The sequence below is a fragment of the Macadamia integrifolia genome, chromosome 10 (assembly GCF_013358625.1).
Source record: "Macadamia integrifolia cultivar HAES 741 chromosome 10, SCU_Mint_v3, whole genome shotgun sequence".
Taxonomy (NCBI): domain Eukaryota; kingdom Viridiplantae; phylum Streptophyta; class Magnoliopsida; order Proteales; family Proteaceae; genus Macadamia; species Macadamia integrifolia.
In genome coordinates, this window is record NC_056566.1 from 30,123,082 (window position 1) to 30,143,655 (window position 20,574).

Below are 20,574 nucleotides of genomic sequence, written 5' to 3' on the forward strand. Positions count from 1 at the left end.
TTGTAATGAAAGTATCCATATTAGGGCTTAAGAGTGTCAAACTGTTGATTTTTATTTTTTTTTTTAACCAAAGAAAAATGGTTGGTTTTTTGTTTTTATTATTTATGTAGACAAAAACCTTATCCGTTTGCATGGCTTTACAAACATAGGTGAGTATGAAAAGACCGTATTGCCTTATTTAGATACCTTCACACGATCTCTCATTGGCTTACATAACATCTATTCATTCAGACAGAGTTCTCTTACCTTTTTTCTTCTTCACATATCAAGTCAAATTGAAATTGGACCATTAAGATGTCCGGTCTACGAAAACCAAACTATAACAAATAGGTTATTGCTCTCCTTGATTTCAATATGTTATTGGTAACTTTGGTAGCCCTTATATTATTGATCTAGTCCTTTACCACCCCTTACCCAAAAAAAAAAAAAAAAAATCAACACTTAGTCTTTTATTTATATAAATAAAAACTAATATCTGATCCAACAGCATACAATAATGCACTTCATTGCAATAGAATGGTTCCTTCATATGGTAGTAGCATCATTTTATATGAAAGAAGAGAGATTGAGAGAGAGAGAGGGTGCTGGTGTAACCCAACGTAGGGGTGTCAATCTCAGCCTAAACCAGTTGTATCAATTGAAATTGACGGTTCATCCTGAACCAAATCAACCATTATCGGTTTGGCTTCTTGGGGTTTTATGAAATAACAAAAAAAAAAAATCAAACCAGACCAATTGAAACTGATATAAAGCCCAGACCGAAATTGATAAAAACCTATAAAACTCGAAAAATTCAATAAAAGGCACAATAAAAACCTGTTAAGTATATATATATATATATTTTTTTTTTGGTTGAAGAATCTGTTAAGTGCAATAAAAAATCGATCCAATGTCAGACAAAAAACCGACTTTTGGGTTAATAGTTTGTTTTCGGTTTGGCCTATTACTAGTCCAAAACTGGTTCAACCCCAATTGAAACTAGGCCAAATCGATCGATTGATTCCCCTAAAGTGTTGGGTGAGAGAACATTTTCCCATTTTTTTACTCCATGTCCATATCCTAGGATCCACCAATTCTGACAACGAGTCATTAATTTCCACGTGGACATAAAAGTTGGGTCCCACTCCCGGGTCCTCAACAGTAATAGTATCCCATATGAACGAATCGGAAGGCAGTAGGATTCTCCTGAATCCATTTTCCACCAATTGGATTTTCCCTGAATCCATTTTCCACCAATGACTGAAGAGCGAAGAGTGAAACTAGAAAAAGGAAGCAAAAGGAAAGGAAAATCCATCATTTTAAAAAGTAAAAAATTGGAAAATGTGAAAAATGTGAAAAAAAGGGAAGCTGTGACGGAATGGCAACGGCCAACCCATAAGCAACTGGTTAAGAAGAAGTTTAAGAACAAATTAATACTGAATAAAGAGAACCCACGAATGGAAACCCCTTTCCTGTAAAGCCTGCAACTCCATCCATAAAGGCTTAAAATTTTTCAATTCTCATTTCTCAAGCCTTTACTTATCGATTTCGATGAGATAGGAAGAAAGAAGCTCGAGAATTTGAGCCATTGGAGGTCTTCTTCCACCCCAGTTTCGGAAACGGCAACAGAGAAGGAGACACCACTAGTTCAGTATGGCTTCTAGTGGCAAAGCAACTTATGCTCACCAAACCCATTCCTCAGGCGAAAGCAACATCCGATCCCACCATGGAGACTCAGTAAGCAAAGCCATTGCTCAGTACACCGTCGATGCCCGCCTCCATGCCGTCTTCGAACAGTCCGGCGAGTCCGGTAAGTCCTTCGACTACTCCCAATCCGTTAAAACCACCACACAATCTGTTCCCGAACAGCAAATCACTGCCTACTTGTCCAGAATTCAGAGGGGCGGTCATATACAGCCCTTCGGCTGTATGATCGCCGTCGATGAGTCCACCTTCAAGGTCATTGCTTACAGCGAAAACGCTACCGAAATGCTCGACCTTAATCCGCAGTCAGTCCCCACTCTTGAGAAACCTGAGACCCTCACGGCTGGTACTGATGTTCGTACGCTTTTCACCCCATCCAGCGCTGTTCTCCTTGAGAAGGCCTTCAGTGCTAGGGAAATCACGTTATTAAACCCTCTATGGATCCATTCCAAAAATTCTGGGAAACCTTTCTACGCCATTTTGCATAGGATTGATGTGGGAATTGTAATTGACTTGGAGCCTGCGAGGACTGAGGACCCAGCTCTGTCCATTGCTGGTGCGGTACAGTCGCAGAAGCTCGCCGTTCGTGCCATCTCCCGTTTACAGTCACTCCCCGGTGGGGATATCAAGCTTCTTTGCGATACTGTGGTTGAACATGTCCGGGAGCTCACCGGTTATGACCGGGTTATGGTGTATAAGTTCCATGATGACGAGCATGGTGAGGTTGTGGCCGAGAGGAAGCGACCGGACTTGGAGCCTTATATCGGTTTACACTATCCTGCTACTGACATCCCCCAGGCCTCGAGGTTCTTGTTCAAGCAAAACCGGGTCAGGATGATCGTCGACTGCCATGCCTCTCCTGTTCAAGTTATTCAGGATGAGGACCTTATGCAGCCTCTGTGCTTAGTTGGTTCAACGCTCCGAGCCCCACATGGGTGCCATGCCCAGTACATGGCCAATATGGGGTCGATCGCCTCACTAGCACTGGCAGTAATTATCAATGGGAATGATGATGAGGGTACTTCGGGACGTAACTCTATGAAGCTTTGGGGCCTTGTTGTGTGTCACCACACTTCTGCTCGATGCATCCCTTTTCCCCTCCGTTATGCCTGTGAATTCCTTATGCAGGCCTTCGGGCTTCAACTCAATATGGAATTGCAATTAGCATCTCAATTGTCAGAAAAGCATGTTTTGCGGACCCAAACTCTTTTGTGTGACATGCTTCTCCGGGATTCTCCCTCTGGAATTGTCACCCAGAGCCCCAGCATCATGGATCTTGTTAAGTGCGATGGGGCTGCTCTCTACTTCCATGGCAAGTATTATCCACTTGGTGTCACCCCTACTGAAGCCCAGATAAAGGACATCGCAGAGTGGTTGTTGGCTCATCATGGGGACTCGACAGGTTTGAGCACAGATAGCTTAGCTGATGCTGGATACTCTGGGGCAGCCTCCCTTGGTGATGCAGTTTGTGGAATGGCTGTGGCTTATATCACTTCTAAAGATTTCTTGTTCTGGTTTCGCTCCCATACTGCCAAAGAAATTAAGTGGGGAGGAGCAAAGCATCACCCAGAGGATGAGGATGATGGACAGAGGATGCATCCACGCTCTTCATTTAAGGCGTTCTTGGAAGTGGTTAAGAGCCGCAGTTTGCCATGGGAGAATGCTGAGATGGATGCAATTCACTCATTGCAGCTTATACTGCGAGACTCGTTTAGAGATGCTGAGGGGCACAGTTCTAAGGCCATGGTCAATACCCAGCTTGGGGAATTGGAATTGCAGGGGGTGGATGAGCTTAGTTCAGTTGCTAGAGAGATGGTTAGGCTGATAGAGACTGCAACTGCTCCTATTTTTGCTGTGGACTCCCATGGCTGTATAAATGGATGGAATGCAAAGGTTGCAGAGCTTACAGGTCTCTCAGTTGAGGAAGCTGTGGGAAAGTCACTGGTTCAGGACCTTGTTCATAAAGAATCTGCAGAGGTTGCTGACAAGCTGCTATTTCATGCTTTACGAGGTAAATTCTCTTGCACAAATAATTGTTGGTGCTGTTAACTCAAGATATTTAACCAGAGAATATTTTTGTTCCGGGAACCAAACACGTGTTTTGATGAATATGTTCTCTTATATCAATCGTTGTTGGTGGTTTTAGTTCCTGAGATTTTGAACCAAATAATGTGTTTGTTGAGCTTATTTTATAATTTGGTTTGTTTAACCCAAGGCATTATAAGTATCATTATTGAACCGGGAGAACTGGATAACTTGTGATATCTCCCATACTTTCTCATATATCTCTATATGGGTATAGGTACGTTTGAATAGAATTTTTACTTATGTTTTCATCCTTTTTTTGCTTCTCATAACTTGATTTCTTTCTCGTCTTGTCAGCTGAATTCCGTATTGTACTATCCCAAACATACCCAATGCATGTTATTTTTTCCAAGGACCAATATGCTCTCTTATGTCTTTTTATTTGATTGACGAAATGTGCTTTCTTTCAGCAATATTTAGTTCTTTCTCTCTCTCTCCTGGTTGGATTTTTTAAAAATCATTGTAATGGTTGCTCAACAGTAGTGGATATTTGTAGTTATTCCATTTAAGTAATGGAAGACATTATTTTTAACCTAAAGTTAATCTGCCATGTTGAGTTTCAATCATATAAATCAGATTTGTGCAGGTGAAGAAGATAAAAATATAGAAATAAAGCTCAGGACATTTGGCTCACAACAGCTTAAAAAGGCTGTCTTTGTAGTTGTCAATGCCTGCTCTAGCAAGGATTACATGGGTAACATTATTGGGGTTTGCTTCGTTGGTCAGGATGTCACTGATCAGAAAGTGGTAATGGACAAGTTCATCCATATACAGGGTGATTACAAGGCTATTGTACAAAGCCCAAATCCCCTGATACCACCTATATTTGCATCAGATGATAATACCTGTTGTTCAGAATGGAACACAGCCATGGAAAAGCTTACTGGGTGGGGAAGAGGGGACATCATTGGGAAGATGTTGGTGGGGGAGGTTTTTGGCAGTTGCTGTCGGCTTAAGGGCCCAGATGCTATGACAAAATTTATGATTGTGCTGCACAATGCAATTGAAGGGAAAGATACAGACAAGTTTCCGTTTGCCTTCTTTGATCGAAGTAGTAAATATGTGCAGGCTCTCTTGACGGCGAATAAGAGGGTTAATATGGAAGGCAAGATTATTGGTGCATTCTGTTTCTTGCAGATTGCAAGCCCAGAACTGCAGCAAGCTCTGGAAGTGCAGAGGCATCAAGAGAAGAAATGCTTTGCAAGGATGAAAGAGTTGGCCTACATTTGCCAGGAAATAAAGAATCCTCTAAGTGGGATACAGTTTACTAATTCACTGTTGGAGGCTACTGACTTAACTGAGGATCAGAAGCAGTTTCTGGAGACAAGTGCTGCTTGTGAGAAGCAGATGCTGAAGATAATTAAGGATGTCGATCTGGAAAGCATTGAAGATGGGTGAGTTCCCTCTTTAGTTTATTTGATTTGGTTGTGGGTTCATTTATGATGAAAATGTGCTTCATACCATAACTTGACTCAGTTTATGAATTCTAATCTCTGAGTTAATTATGGATTAAGAGGAGTGAACTAACAATTTGCACCTACCTTTTTTATGCATAAAATCATATTTTTGATAACTGGTCCGAACCAGCAGTCATACTGGCAAACCACCACTGCCCATTTTTGTGCCCTGTCCCCACTGAGGACTGCCCTGTTCAAAAACAAGGTAAAACTGGGCAGTCAATTGTCCAATTTTTCCGAGAAATGCCGGTTCGGTTCAGTGGTTTTATTCTTTATTATTATGTTTTGAAAAAAAAGAATGTACCCAGTGCGTGGTTTTATTCTTTATTATTATGTTTTGAAAGTAAACTGTATACATTTATTTATATTTTTATCCTTTGGTAAGAAGCATGGTTTGTTGATCCAGTTTTTATTTTTGAAAACTATGCATAAAATACACAGTAGACACCTTTCATCCTTTCTTGGGTTAATGCCACTTTTTTCTGGTGTATCTAAAAGAAGGAGCAATTGAATCATGCTTCCACTCACAAAACAGCGTCAGCCTCACCGAAGGACTTAAATCCTCTTTAGGTTACAAGGGAAAGGTCAGGTGTGTTTGTGAGATATGGTTCTCCAGTAGAACCAGACATTAAAATTATTAACAACAAAAAGAAGAAAAGAAGAATATAATTGCTTACCTTGATCTCTAAGCAATCTAGGACTCAGTCATAGCACATTGAAGCACCAGACCTTCAAAGGAATTTGAGCATAAAGATCAAATCAATAACAATAAAACAGAAGTACAAAAACCTTTGGAAAAATATCTGATGATACTCCAACTTAGTACCAAACTCAAAAATAGAACTTTATACGTGATTATTTTATTTTTTAAATTTGACATCATCACTGTTATAAATTCAATCTCTCTTAAGAAAGCGCAAGGGACCACAATGCTTAAGCCTCACATCGTTGGGGCATCACACTTCTGGTGTTCCTAACACATTGGTCCATACCTCTGCTTTTCAAAATTTTATGTGCATCTGTTGTTATTCCAACTTTCTCCCAATTCCAGTTCCATATTCTGCTTCTGATCCTCTGCTGAATTACTGAGATATAACCTAGGGTTCAGACCTTGTAAGGATAAACGTTTGGAATTTGACAAAATCTACTAGGTACAAATGCATCTTTGCTACTAATGGCCTAATGGCATGCATGTCTTTAATGTATCTGGCTCATATGTTGATCTTGCCAAGAGGGATCTGATGGAGGAAATACCACAGAATTGAAGATCTCAAAGTGAGAACAAAATATCAGATGCTTTAGTTTTAATTTGAGTGGTTCTTTTTTATCCAGTTGATGTCATATGACTGGTGTTGATGCAGAGTCTGGTTTACTGTCCTTATGGATGTGCCATTACAATCTATACTATTGTTTGGGCTTGAAAGATTCTTGTAGTTTTCAAGTCCCATGACTGAAGTTTCCTCCTCCTCCTGGTAACAGTTCCTTGGAGCTTGACAAGGCTGAATTTTTACTTGGGAGTATTATAAATGCTGTTGTTAGCCAAGTAATGATCCTGCTGAGGGAGAGAGGTTTACAGTTGATCCGGGACATCCCAGAGGAAGTCAAGACACTGGCTGTTTATGGTGATCAAATAAGAATCCAACAATTCTTGGCTGATTTCTTGTTGAATATGGTGCGGTATGCGCCGTCTCCAGAAAGTTGGGTAGAAATTCAAGTCCGTCCTAGTTTGAGGCAGATCTCAGATGGAATAGAGCTTGTGCATCTTGAGTTCAGGTCAGTTAGCCTTAGTACTTCTCTATTTCATGCTCAAGTAACAATTGATGATTGCTCGCCTTTTGTTTAATTTTTTGAAAGTATGACAACTTCAATGGATTTTGGTGACTAGACAAAGCTGAATTACCAAAAAATTCCAAGTCCTTCCCTCCCCCCTCCCTCAGGACTCTTCATTCGATGCTAAACTCATTGAGATTAGTCCCAGTACTGTACTTCTGGCTCTTTTAAGATTTGATTTTGAATGGTTTATGTCTTGGCTTCTTGGGAGTTAGATTCCTGGCCGTGCTAATTACCTGTTTGAATTGGCTTGAAATCTATACTAATTTGTTCTTAGTCTTCACTGCTGTAAGAACTTTTCCGTGTATTCTAGTATATGAGCTTTATGTCTACATATATGTTATTTGAAGATGGCATGTATGCAATCCATTTGTTTGTAAACAGATCTATGAGTAAGTGTCATAAAGAAAGAACTCTTTAACAATTGTTACTAATTAGGATCTCCAAGGAATCTTTGTCTTTAAGATTTCTTGAATTATAAAGACCAGAAATCAAGCTTTCTGTTGGTATCTAGAGTAAATTCTTAATTTTATTTTATGTTATCCTAAGGGACTCTCAGGTACTTCTTGATGCTATTGCTTATACTGGATGTTTGAAATCTTGCCCTATAATTTGTATTTTATTTTTATATTTTGGGTACAAGCTGAGAAATTCTTTGCATGGTGAATTAGAGGAAAGCAAACCATGGTTTGAGCTTTCGCAAGATTTTGGCAAGTTTCGGCAAAACATTTCGGTTTTCCAAAGCCTCGAAACGAAATGTGGGAGGATCCTATTCAGACAGAACATCCTAAACAACCAAGGAAACTGACTTTAGAAAGGAAACTAAATAAAGGAAGAAATCTCCTTCTTGCGTGGGCTGAGATGGAGTTTGAAACTAACATGAAAATGGAAACCGAGTCTTATCACATTTCCTGTTTCCCAACCTGTCCAATCAACCAAGAAGTAATAAAATAAAGAAACAAAATCCTAAAACTAGTCCACGACTGTGCATAGTGATCAGGTTTCTGAAATTCAGTAACTCTAGAATCGCAAGCTGCAAACTTTCTTCAAACTGGGCCCCACTAGTTGCTGAAGATTAGATTCCTGAAAATCAGGATAGTCTGGATCCGGAAGCCATAAAGAAAGACCCAAATGGTCCCCTCGGATAGCTGAACCAGAAATTAGTTCAAAACACAACTATTAACAGAATCTGTTCGTCTTGCCCTCACAGGAACAGGTCTTCTTTCACTTTTTTCTTGGAAAATACTGTATTACAACTGCATCAGTGGTTCTATTAATGTGAGACAATAAAGCAGCATTAATCCATTTTACTTCCTGTTTATTCTTTCGCCTTTCTGTCTTTATGGTGAAAATATTAATCAAAAGAAAGAATAACCATTCATGATGTTCATAGGTGATACTTTCTTATTCTTGGAAAGTGGGAGGCAGATGAAGTAATAAATTTTATGAAGCCCCCTCTCTGGGTTCAATTCTCTTTCTTAATATCTTCTCTCTGTTGTAGGATTTTGTGCCCAGGGGAAGGCCTTCCTCCAGAACTTGTCCAAGATATGTTCCATAGCAGCCGGTGGGTAACCCAGGAAGGTTTGGGCCTGAGCATGTGCAGGAAGATTCTAAAGCTAATGAATGGTCAAGTCCAATATATCAGGGAGTCTGAAAGATGTTACTTCCTCATAATCCTCGAACTTCCCACGCCTCGGAGTGGTTCCAAGACGGAAGAGTAGTTTCTTCGCATCCTGACTGGCTGGACTTGGTTAATTTCTCACTCGGCCTGCTGCCATGTTTCTGCAATTTCGAGGCTGCATCATCCCTGGCTCACAAGGTTGCTAAGTACAATCTTGCATTGGCTGATGAGTATGTAGTAGTAAAGATGCTCGAAAAGAGCTACATTGGATATTCTAATTCACTTTACTGGTCTGTGGTGTGGAGAGAAGCGGAAACCTACTGTTGTACAAGTAGTTGTTACTCTCTTGTCTGAGCACGAAGCTAGGATAACACTGATAGGGGTTGTGCCAGCGTCTAATGCAAATCCGATTTTGTGATGTCATTCATCTGCAAGTCCCAAATGGGATGCTATAATAATTTTGTGGTTGCTGTGTGGGGGCTTATGTGGTATTACCATCTATGGGTATCGAGTTTGGAATTGATGCGGTGGTATCATTCCTTATATGTTAACCTTGTATATCAGATCTTGTATGATGTTTTTTGTTTATTTCAACAATATGTATTATGCAATGGATTTTCTACAGCTTCTAGGATCATTACCTGATACCTCCAAGGCCTTGTTGTGCCCTTTGTCTATAAAACCTATTGTACTTGCCCGACTTCCTTGTCAATATTTATGTAACATTTGAATCATCTGAAAATCTGATCTGTGAGAAATTGTTTATAGTTTGTTTTCTTTATTTTGTATTAATATTTTGCAGCTTGACAGCCTGTGGTTTAATTTATCAATTTTTTTTATGGTATGAATTTGTCATATTTTTTAACCATATTCATAGAAGTGCTTCAATGGTCTTACATATCTTCTTTGCATATTATGGGAATTGGAAAACCAAATAAACAAGTATAGACCAGCACCTAGCCAAGTTTGAGCTTCAGAGGCTTGTGTGGCAATTTGTTTCTTGAAAGGGGAGCAAGTCTGTAACTCAGATACTTAAATTTGCTTATAAAAAAGAAATGGGCCTAGATTCTTTAGGTTGCACATAAAAAAATTGCCACATGGCGGGTCGGAAGGGGCTGATATAATTATTGTACACTCAAAGATTTCATTTGATAAGTGGCAAAATAAAGCATTGAAAGTTTCATGGAAATTTTCTTTGGAAAAAAAATAAAAAAGACAATACATTGGAAAGATGAAGCTTCTTGAAAAAAATTTACAACTATGGGAATAGGGGGTGAGAGAGATGCCAAACAGGAGAGAAAATAGAAAAGAGAAATCAGGAGAGAGACTCAAAACCTTCATTGGTGCCTCTCCAGCATCCCCAGGCTGGTGCTGGAGAGGATCTGTTTCCACCAGGGAGATAGGGAGGCCACTGGACGGGATGTTGTGGGAAGAGGGAGGGGTTGCGTAGGGGAGAGAGAGAGAAAGATGGCTGGGCACGCTGCCAAGATGCCAGTAGTATGTGTCATCTTCTCTCTTCCCTCGTTGAAAAAAAAACCCTTGCCATCTTGTTTCCTGTTAGCTTTTTTTTTTTTTCTGGTGGAAATTGCATGATGTTAGCTTAGGAGAAGAATAAATCCCAAAGCAAGGATTATGGCTGTGTTTGGTAATCATCCAAAAAAACGGTTCTCGTTATATAGGAACATAAAAGGGAATAAAGCGTATGGTGTCAATTTGGTGTTTTTCAATTTTTTCGGAATGAAAAGGAAAAAAAAAATGTCAAAAAAAGCAAAATGATGGAGCGACGAAACTTTGTTCTATCATTTAGATTGCATTCCAAATACAAAAAGGTGGACAACGATTGCATTCCAAAGACAAAAAGGTGGGCAGGCCCTCTTTGGCATAATTTTTCTTTTCTATTTTTATCTATTTAACAAAATTCATTAATGAAAACCATTTTTTATCAAAACATGAAAATGGTTTGGTAACTACTTGACAAAAGTGTTTTTTTTTTTATAAATAGTTTGACATATCTATATGCAAAATAGTTTTTAAATAAATGGGTGAAGAGATTCCCTTCACCCATATTTCTTATAACTCTCTTTCTCTACTTTGGATTGAAGAAGAGGGGGTAAGAGGCTTAGATTTCTAATTACAAAACAAATGACTATTTTACCCCTCTATAATGAACCTTTAAGCACATGTTCATTAAAGTTCAGTGCAAAAATAATTGAAAATTATTTTTGACCAAAACACATAAATGATTATTGATCTTTTTTTGGTTTTTGTATTTTACAAATTTTTTTAGATAGAAACAAGTTCCATAAATGACCAAATGCAGCCAAAATCATTTTTGTGAAAAAATATATATATATATATATATATATATACACACCAAAGAAGAGAGGTAATAGTTCTTGAACAAGTTCACCAAACACCAATTTTATTGTTTTAAAATGGTATTTTGACACAAAAATTAAAAGTTCTATTTTTAACACGAAACATCGTTACTGGAGTTGAATCACTACCAAACGCAGCCTATATCAATCCAGATCAGCCTGTATTGGACTGAGTTCGAAAAGATTTACCCGTCTTCAATAAAAATCAGCTTTTTATTTACCTTTTTATCAGTGAAGTAGCGGTGATACAGGATCGATGAGGATTCAAGAATCAATATCGATCTCTATCAATACCGATAAGAATCGGCCTCGCATATTATTACTCTCCTTACTAGTCGGAAGGTATTCCATTTCAATCCCATTAATGCCCATTTTGAATGAACTCTGTTGGAAACAAAACTGCCCCATTAAAATCAATGTTCTGTAAATTCTGTCAGAAATTAAAAGTTGGTGTTTTAGTCTGAGAATATTGTCTTAGAAAGTCATAAGTCCCACCAAAATCCGAAAAGCTGGGAGAGGAAAAGAGGAAAACTTAACCCAAGAGGAAAACCATCTTTAAATAGCTTTACTATTAAACTTCAGGGGCAGCTTTCAGATGATGTCTCTTTTCTGGGTGGATAAAGAAAAATAACCCTTCTCACCTTTGGCTTTGATTTGAGCCATTTTGTCGTCACGAGAACAACTGAAGAAAGACATGGCTTAACGGTGATCACAGGTCACTGTGTGAATGAATTGCTGTAAAAGCAGTAAATGGCTAAAAAAGGCTTCTCCTTTTCAATCTTCATTCTTCCATAAACTTGTGGAATCTAGACCAACCAGTGTTAGCTTACAGTATCTATTGGGTCCCCTCTTCTTGTAAAGCGACAAGGTGGAGAAGCGCAGAGGGGAAGAGTTCTATGTGTACTGTGTGGTGGAAACGAGACAAGCAACTGAGCAAGTGTTCCAATTCAGAAATTATAAATAACTTCTGGTTGGGAAACAGCCAGCTTCAGCAGGAGATAGACGAGAGGGAGAGAGAGAGAGAGAGAACATGAAGGGACCGCATAAGAAACCAATCGTCTCAAAAAGGAAGTGAAAACTCTTAAAAAACAAAAAGAAAGCCAAATCACCAAAAGTAGAAGAAAGAAGGGAAAGCACTCTTCGAGTCTCGTCTATGTTTATCCCCAAACCAAATCCATTTCAGCAAGCAAACCCAGAAGGATAAACAGAGACGGGGAGAGAGAGAGAGAGAGAGAAGGGTACCCAACTACCCATTCATGAATCTATTCATCATCTCGTATTCCTTCATCGGTTTGGTCGGTTTGGTTGGGTAGTAATTTCTCGCTAGAAGCAGGAAAGAAAATCCATTGGGTATTGTTGAATCGCCCTAATGGACACCCCTCCAGCTGAGGAGCTGCTGAAGAAGATCCAAGAGCTCGAAGCCGGCCACGCTCACCTCAAACAAGAGATGTCGAAGTTGTTGCATACCAGTGGCGGCACCGGTTCTGGCACTGGCAGCGATGGCAAATCGTTCCACGGGCATCAGCGTTCGCATTCGGTATCGCCAGAGAGATCGAGAATGGGCGTTCCGAGGAGGAAAACTGGTGGTGGGCTCGAGGGAGCTGCTGCCTCCTTGAAGCAAAGCTTACCGTCTTCAAGACAGTCGTCCCCGTTACAAAGGGAGAGCAGCAGCCGTGATGCTCCCAGTCCGAGACCAGCTGGCCCTGCAGCCGTTAATTTTACGGATAAACAGTACCTTAATATTTTGCAGTCTATGGGTCAGTCAGTTCATATACTTGACCTCAATGGCCGCATAATTTACTGGTAACCTCTCTTTCTCTTCTAATTCCACTCTTTTGTTACACCTTTCATTTTCCCATTTCCTTCTCTGCTTATATGGCAATTGGCAATGCTTTCTGAGAGCTATAATTGAATTGGTGTGCTTCTCTTTCTCTCTCTCTCTCTGTAATGCCTGTGTGTGGGTTGTGGGAGTCTCGTTTTGGGGGTTTGTTGATGGGTTTTCTTAACTACTAACAATCATAAAGGAACTTTGATCAATGGGTGTTCAATAGAGTCTGGTTGTCTCCTGCGTGTATGCCATAGAAAGACACGTTCTTTCCTCTTTATCTTTAACCATTTGGTAATGTTGCCTTTGGCAGGAATCGAACAGCTGAACACGTTTATGGTTATCCTGCTTCAGAAGCTCTTGGTCGGGATATGATTGAGCTCCTTACAGATGCCCATGACTTTGACGTAGCGAGTAATATGATAAACCGTATAACCATGGGAGAGAGCTGGACTGGCCAATTCCCTGTAAAGAATAAACTGGGGGAGCGTTTTCTAGCCATCGTTACCAACACTCCATTCTATGATGATGATGGTACTTTGGTAGGGATTGTTTGTGTTTCGAACGATTCACGGCCCTTTCAAGAAATGCAGCGCCCATACTCTGTTACAAAGCCTTCGGAAGCTGATTCCGGCTTTTCTCGGTCAAGGATTACCACAGCTATGAAACCAACTTTAGATTCTCACCAACCTCTGCAAGTTGCAATTGCCTCAAAAATATCAAATCTGGTGAGAAATTTTTGTTACTTTTTAAAAATCTACTCTCCAGACTTGCTTTATGCACCAAGAGCAAGATAATGGTCATTGTTTTGTGCTTTTTTTTAGTATGGCCTCTCTTGATTGTTAGAACTACCAAAACAGGCTTCTAAAGTGACTAACAAAGTCAAGTCAAGAATGCGGACTGGCGAGAACAGTATGGAGCGTGAAAGTGGGAGCGGAGATAGTCAATATTCTGATAATGGTTTCTCAGATGCGGTTTTCTCTGACCATAGAGAGGATGCTACTTCCAGTGGAGCCAGCACACCTAGAGAAGACATACCGCCGTCTCCCTTTGGTGTGTTTTTGCAGGGTGCTGTGGATGAAAAATCCCCAGGAAAATCCTCAAAAGATTCTGGTGCCGAAGGTGTGGGAAAGTCTGGGATCCAGAAGATCATTACTGCAAAGGCAGAAGCATGGATCAATAAAAAGGGGATATCTTGGCCTTGGAAGGGGAATGAGCGGGATGTGCCGGAGGCAAGGACTACACGTTTTGTCTGGCCTTGGTTGAATCATGATCAAGAAAATGAATTTGGTCATCAGAAGAAAACTGATTCAGGCATGAAGCCTGAAAGCCGAGGTGGTGAAAGTAACCGGCCCAATAATGAGGCTTCTGGGTCCTGGTCCTCCTCATTTAATGTCAACAGCACAAGTAGTGTGAGTAGCAGTGGAAGTACCAGTGGTAGTGCTGTTCATAAATTGGATATGGATTCTGACTGCTTGGATTATGAAATCTTGTGGGAGGACTTAACAATTGGAGAACCGATTGGGCAAGGTAGTCATTTTTCTGCGAATGATATATTATTTTCTTTGGAATTTTGGCAAAACCTCACAGCTTTACATTCCTCTCAGTTTGAGCTGGTAATAGAATAATTGGCTTTCTTTTGAAGTTCTTTCATCTTGGAATTTTATGTTCTCTCTGTATTTTCACTTACATGGTTTTCTGTTATATTTTCATCTATTTGAAATTTCTGATAATTTTGATGCTTCTAGATCCAAGATACTAGTATTATTTTACATGTTCAATCATGTATTTGATTTTCCACTCCACAATCCACTCTTAGTAAATATAGTGCAAGGAAAAGAATTCAAGGGCCTACTGAATTATGAAAAACTTTGACATATGGAATAATTGCAATCTTGTGATGCTTCTCCATGCTTAGATGCTCTTCTGAGAAGGTTTTTTTTTTTTTTTTTTTGCAGGTTCTTGTGGAACTGTATATCATGGCCTTTGGTATGGCTCGGTATGTTAACCCCCCCTCCCCTTTTTCTTTTCCTTGTTTAACCTCATTAATAAGAGAAGCAACATCTCTGTCCTTTAGCCAGGACTAAAATATTTTGGGGGTAGGTGGCATCTGGTTCTTCCTTCCTGGATATGGCATCTTTCATGTTATTTTATAATGAATGACGTGTAGAACATTGGTAAATTTGCTAGTTAAAATCCAGTGACTTGCCAATGTACAGGCATGGGATGTGTACTAGGGATTTGCAATTGTCTTCTTATTTTATGATAGTTCTGTGGGTGGGAATACCTTTTATAATCACATCTATCCTATTCTTGATTAATGGTGAAAAAATAGTGGCAGATTCTCAGTCTTTTTTTGTTGATATCAATGATTTCCTTTGTGTGTGTGCGTGGTGTGCAGGATGTTGCAGTCAAAGTGTTCTCCAAGCAAGAGTATTCGGAAGAAGTAATACTTTCCTTCAGACAAGAGGTTGTTTTCTAGTTAAATTTCCCATTCTTTTTCCCATGCTGTATATTTGTTTAATCAATCATTATTTTCTTTACAATTTTCATTCTACTGGACCTGCTTTAAAACTTAATACACTTTTAGACAAATCTAGTCCACTTGGAAACTATATCTCATTCAAATAATTTCCTTAAGTTCTCTTTTTAACTGTTAAGGATTGTTGAGAATGTTTTATTCTTTAAAACGAGCATTCATTTTTTCAGAGTAAAAGGTAGATCTTTAAAATAAGCATTCATTTTTTTATGAGTGAAAAATAGATCTTTAAAATGAGCATTCATTTCTTTATGAGTAAAAAATAGAAGGCCCAAGTATAAATGTGTGTGTGTGTGTTTTCTACCTTTTCCTTCCATTTGTTTTGAAATATACCTATCCTGGCAGAGGGCATACTTACTCAGCTTCCTTCTTCACTGAGACCAACTTCTAATGGACCTCTCTTGTAAAGGTCATGTCGACCACATTCAACCCAGATATATATTATCTCAAGTCACTCTTTCCCATCTTAATAATTTTGTTTCTCTTCACATGATTGTGAAATACCTCTATGGCTCTATCTGGTAGTTTTCTACTTCAAAGTCTTACATGTGATGCCTTGAGAATTTTCCATATCCAAACTGTCTAAGGGTATTGAACTATATTTTTATTTAGGTGTAGGTTGCCCTAATTAAAATATATCTTCAGTGAAAGTGTCTATGTGGTCTGCTTTTCTTTGGATCTTATTATTAAAATGTGGGCCTGCTAATTTGTTCTGAAAAGATTACTTTTCATTGTTGAAGGTGTCACTTATGAAGAGGCTCCGACATCCAAATGTGCTACTCTTTATGGGTGCAGTTACTTCTCCTCAGCGTCTTTGCATTGTTACAGAGTTCCTCCCACGGTTCATTCTCTCTCTCTCTCCCTTTGAAAACTTCAGATCGGGAGCAAATTCCTATGTTATGCCTGTGTTACATTACTGTTCTGGAATTATCATCTCATCTATGTACTTCTATTCAGTATATATAAAATTATATTTACATTATTATACATCTTGGGCTTACTTCTTTTTAATTTTAATGCAGCGGAAGCTTGTTTCGGTTGCTACAGCGGAACACAACTAAACTGGACTGGAGACGGCGTGTTCACATGGCTTTGGATATTGTGAGTATTATTGGCTACATTTTTCATAAATGATTATTATTTCACTGAGATGAAAGGGTAGTAGTATACTAGTATGTGTAACTTTACAATATTCGTGTATGGTACGACCCCAGTTATGAGATCTTATGCTAGTAGTATATGTTTTATTTATTATCTTGTCTGTAATGCTTACATCATATATTTATTTATATAGGAAAAGTATCACAATGTTCATGTGGCTAGACCAGTGCAATAGTAGCCTGATGTAAGGCCTTGGGGCAATGTGCACATCTCCCCCCCCCCCCCCAATCTGACAGAGGATAACTCCCTGGATCAGCTGCACGTCCAATTTGTGCTCCAAGCCTCCAACTCAGCCATGTAGCCCACCGTGTATTGAACCATTATGAAGCCAGCTGTTTAACTGTTCTTATTTTACTTTTCAACTACTTCTTGAAGCTTTATTTCCTTCACTTGGCAGACCCTTTTGGTCTGAGATTTGACATATTGATTGAGGAGGTTGGGCCTACTTTGTGCACAAAATTTTGGTGCAAGGCATACTTCCAAAAAAGGCACTTCTATGGCTTGATGTGTCTACTTATCTTTTTTTCCTAAGTTATTACTGATTCATTTTATTGATGTTTTACGAGTTCAAATAAATCATACTGCGCCAGACCTGAAATATTATATCCAATTCGCCATATCCCATATACAAGTATTTAACTGTAATACATGGCACACACAAGAAAAGGTTGGGAAACATTCTTCTCATCAGTTGGCTTTATGTGATAAGATTTTTGTTTCTTATAGAATATTAGAATAGCCTTCTGTAGTTTTATGATTTTGATAAATAGGCCAGCAAGTATTCTTCCATAATGCATGATCCTCATCCATTAGATTTCTTTAGTACAATGGTTGCACTTGTCAAATCGATCCTAGTTGGTGCTTTCCCATACTGATCAGAGCATAAAAATTTGCTCTTTGTGTAGTGCTATGAGGATTTGCTTGTAGATTTCTTTTTACTGATCAGACTATAAAAATTTCTAGTGCCATAATTCTCTTTTCACCTAACTATGTAGTCTGGCTAAATTGTTGTTGTTGTTGTATGCAGTCTGGCTAAATTCCGTCTCACACTACTGACATGCATTATTTCTCAATTAATCTGTTCTACAGGCACGAGGCATGAATTATCTTCATCACTGCAACCCACCTATAATCCATCGAGATTTGAAGTCATCAAATCTTCTGGTTGATAGGAATTGGACAGCGAAGGTAATGTTTTACTTCTGTAATAATGTTGTCCGTAAATGACTCTCTTCTCGGCTTCTTGCCCTTTTCTTTTGCCTCTGTTTTCTCTTTAAGATTGTCAGCTTCCCCCACACCCCCCCCCCCCTTTTTCTTCTTTTTTTTTCCCCCTGGCAAAGGGACATTTGATTTAGTCAACAGAGAAAATCAACGTTTCTGTGTTCTTGCTATTAGGTTGGTGACTTTGGTCTCTCACGTCTAAAACATGAAACTTACCTGACAACCAAGACTGGGAAAGGAACGGTATAAAATATAGAACTGTTGACACTCATATCTTTCATATTTCTTTCTCTTTCATGGTCAAAATATTCTGATGTGGGGCTTTATAACCAAAAGTACTTTTTCAATTATCTTGTTTCTGTAGCCACAATGGATGGCCCCTGAAGTTCTTCGAAATGAGTCTACAGATGAGAAGTAGGTCCAAATCCTTTTAGCTTTGTTACTGGTATTTGATTCTTTTGGTTTAGGATTTCATTCTCAAATTTTAGAACTAAAGATACTATTTGGCCACATGAAATCTTTAAGGTCCGACGTGTACAGCTTTGGGGTGATACTCTGGGAGCTTGTCACTGAGAAGATCCCCTGGGAAAATCTTAACTCAATGCAGGTATTCTTATACAACATGTGATCATACTAGTATTCCATTGAACTGGCTCTTATGTTAAAAATAAAATTAAAAAATTGTTTCATAGGTATTATTCTTGTAGCATAACTTTAGCTTCTTTGAGGGGCCATTGCTTAGAGCAATGGTAAAAGTTTCGGGGCTGCCAGGCCAAATGCCCGGGTTCAAGTCTTGAGGTTAGCCTCTTTGCACAAAAATGCTTAACGTTAGGCCAACTCCAAACTCAACCCTCCTAGGATCCCACATAGGCTGGAAAAGCACTGGGTAATGGCCCTTTTTATAACTTTAACTTCTTTGACATCATTTGAAAACCAAAAAAGAAAGAATATTCAGAGTCCGTTGCACGCTTTGGCATAAATATGTTAATTTCAATGGTTTTTGACTGGTTTCTGTAGGTCATTGGTGCTGTTGGGTTCATGAATCAACGACTAGAGATCCCGAAAGGTTTGGATCCACAGTGGACATCTATAATTGAGAGCTGCTGGCATAGGTACATGTCCTATCCTGCTTTTTAACCATTCTTATGTTCTGATTTTAAAATTTCTCCACCACCAGGACAAAACTTCCATTGTAAGAACGTTTATCAGTCATCCCATGCTTTATTGTCATCTATAAAGCAGAGGTTGGTTCAAGAGGTCCATGTTTCTGACCTGAGTTCAGTCACCATACATGTTCCCCCCTACCCCCCGGTTCAGTGTGTTTTTCGCTACTGTTGGATGTTCGCCCCTTCCTTCGTAGGCTTGTAACTAATCCTTGTTGAGCCTGACATCCGTTGATGTTCACCTATTGCGAAAGGTTCAATGGGGAAATTATGATTAAAAGTGACCAAAACTCTGTAGATCAGATTGCTAGGTCATATGCTCAGGTTTGGGATTGTGACTTCCCCAGTGACCCACTTGATACACAGTACCAAAATTTCTGATGTCTGTCATACTTGAGGTATAGGCAGTTACAAGAAATTAAATCTAGGGATCAGAGACTGGATTGGACACACCATGCTGATCCAGGAGACCAGGATCTTGTCTCCAAACCAATGCCGGGCCAACATTTCACAAAACCAATGCCAATATTTAAAACCATGGGTAGTCATTGTTTCTGTACTCAGTAGTTTAAATGTTCATATATATGTTCTTTTGTGTAATGAGAACATGCACATAATTATTTACAACAGTAGCAGGGCTCTTGGTCTCTATCATGCATTTGGGTATGAAATACATATAACATTCAATAATTTCCTAATTTCAAGCTAGGGTTTTGTTTTTGACTTTCAATTGGACAAAACAGTGATCCACATTGTCGACCCACATTTCAAGAGCTGTTAGAAACGCTTAAAGATCTGCAGAGGCAATATTCCATTCAATCCCAGTTGAATCGTGCAACGCCTGGGGATGCCACACCAAAAGCGCCACCCAAAGATTGAAGGGTGCATATAGACATATCCCAAGTTAAAATGAGTTATGGCATATCTTCTGTGCTTTCGCTTATGTTTTTGGTGTTTCCAGCAGAAGTATCAATTGTAAGTATGTGTAGATTGCTCCATAACTTCAAGAACAGTCAAGGTGTCTTTCAGGTAATCCTATAGCTGAAGCATATACTCTCTATTCTCTTTTTCAACCCTAGGTGGTTGGTTTGACCCTGGTTCACCATCAACCCTGGACAAGGTAGCGAAGGGAGGGGAAAAGGAATATGGCTTCAGGATGTGTTAATAGCAGTGGGATAAGCAGGCATAATTTTGATGTTGGTGATTAATGTGAGTGTTCCTGATCTGTACGATCTGAAGCCAACAGGCAGAAGAGCCAGTGTTCATACTTCAATTCATGTGATTGTGTTTTAGCCTATTAACCATTTGTCATTTAAAATGGTGTACAAGACTTTCTGTAACTTTTTTTTCTGAGTCATTTCTGTACTTTGTGTCGAAGTGGCAAGTGTATAAATAGAGTGACAAATTAATCTTTTTATCTATAACCGGCCCAGGTTGTCGTTGTTAGCCATGTTTTAATAACCAACCGCTGAGTTGTTGCTGATGTACTTTTTAAATTGTTCACAAGAATTAATGAACTTGGTGGATTTCGCGAACTTTATATTGTGTTTGGTATGCATTCTTGGAATAGATTTTGGGTCTAAAATACATTATGAAACTCAAGTCATGTTA

At 39.1% G+C, this 20,574-nt stretch overlaps 2 protein-coding genes across 2 annotated transcripts; both read left to right on the plus strand.

Annotated features, from left to right (window-relative positions):
* Positions 1 to 1,390: 1,390 nt before the first annotated feature.
* Positions 1,391 to 9,441, plus strand: LOC122091358 (phytochrome B). Its single transcript, XM_042661245.1, has 4 exons — positions 1,391 to 3,694; positions 4,355 to 5,162; positions 6,705 to 6,998; positions 8,557 to 9,441. Exons 1-4 carry the CDS (start codon positions 1,633 to 1,635, stop codon positions 8,774 to 8,776), a joined length of 3,384 nt encoding a protein of 1,127 aa, XP_042517179.1. The 5' UTR covers positions 1,391 to 1,632; the 3' UTR covers positions 8,777 to 9,441.
* A 2,647-nt stretch (positions 9,442 to 12,088) lies between these two features.
* On the plus strand, positions 12,089 to 20,498 carry LOC122092420 (protein STRUBBELIG-RECEPTOR FAMILY 5-like). Its single transcript, XM_042662737.1, has 14 exons — positions 12,089 to 12,857; positions 13,193 to 13,607; positions 13,740 to 14,409; positions 14,838 to 14,878; positions 15,281 to 15,349; positions 16,159 to 16,259; positions 16,441 to 16,519; positions 17,669 to 17,767; positions 17,975 to 18,043; positions 18,165 to 18,214; positions 18,326 to 18,407; positions 18,818 to 18,912; positions 19,707 to 19,938; positions 20,043 to 20,498. Exons 1-13 carry the CDS (start codon positions 12,424 to 12,426, stop codon positions 19,840 to 19,842), a joined length of 2,340 nt encoding a protein of 779 aa, XP_042518671.1. The 5' UTR covers positions 12,089 to 12,423; the 3' UTR covers positions 19,843 to 19,938; positions 20,043 to 20,498.
* Positions 20,499 to 20,574: the final 76 nt, after the last annotated feature.

Bases quoted from the DNA above. Each gene is read 5' to 3' on its own strand.
- LOC122091358 (XM_042661245.1), top strand. From the start codon at position 1,633: ATGGCTTCTAGTGGCAAAGCAACTTATGCTCACCAAACCCATTCCTCA. The intron at 3,695-4,354 runs GTAAATTCTCTT...AGATTTGTGCAG, and splicing joins GCTATTTCATGCTTTACGAG to GTGAAGAAGATAAAAATATA. The intron at 5,163-6,704 runs GTGAGTTCCCTC...TCCTGGTAACAG, and splicing joins CTGGAAAGCATTGAAGATGG to TTCCTTGGAGCTTGACAAGG.
- LOC122092420 (XM_042662737.1), top strand. From the start codon at position 12,424: ATGGACACCCCTCCAGCTGAGGAGCTGCTGAAGAAGATCCAAGAGCTC. The intron at 14,879-15,280 runs GTATGTTAACCC...CGTGGTGTGCAG, and splicing joins ATGGCCTTTGGTATGGCTCG to GATGTTGCAGTCAAAGTGTT. The intron at 17,768-17,974 runs GTAATGTTTTAC...TCTTGCTATTAG, and splicing joins ATAGGAATTGGACAGCGAAG to GTTGGTGACTTTGGTCTCTC.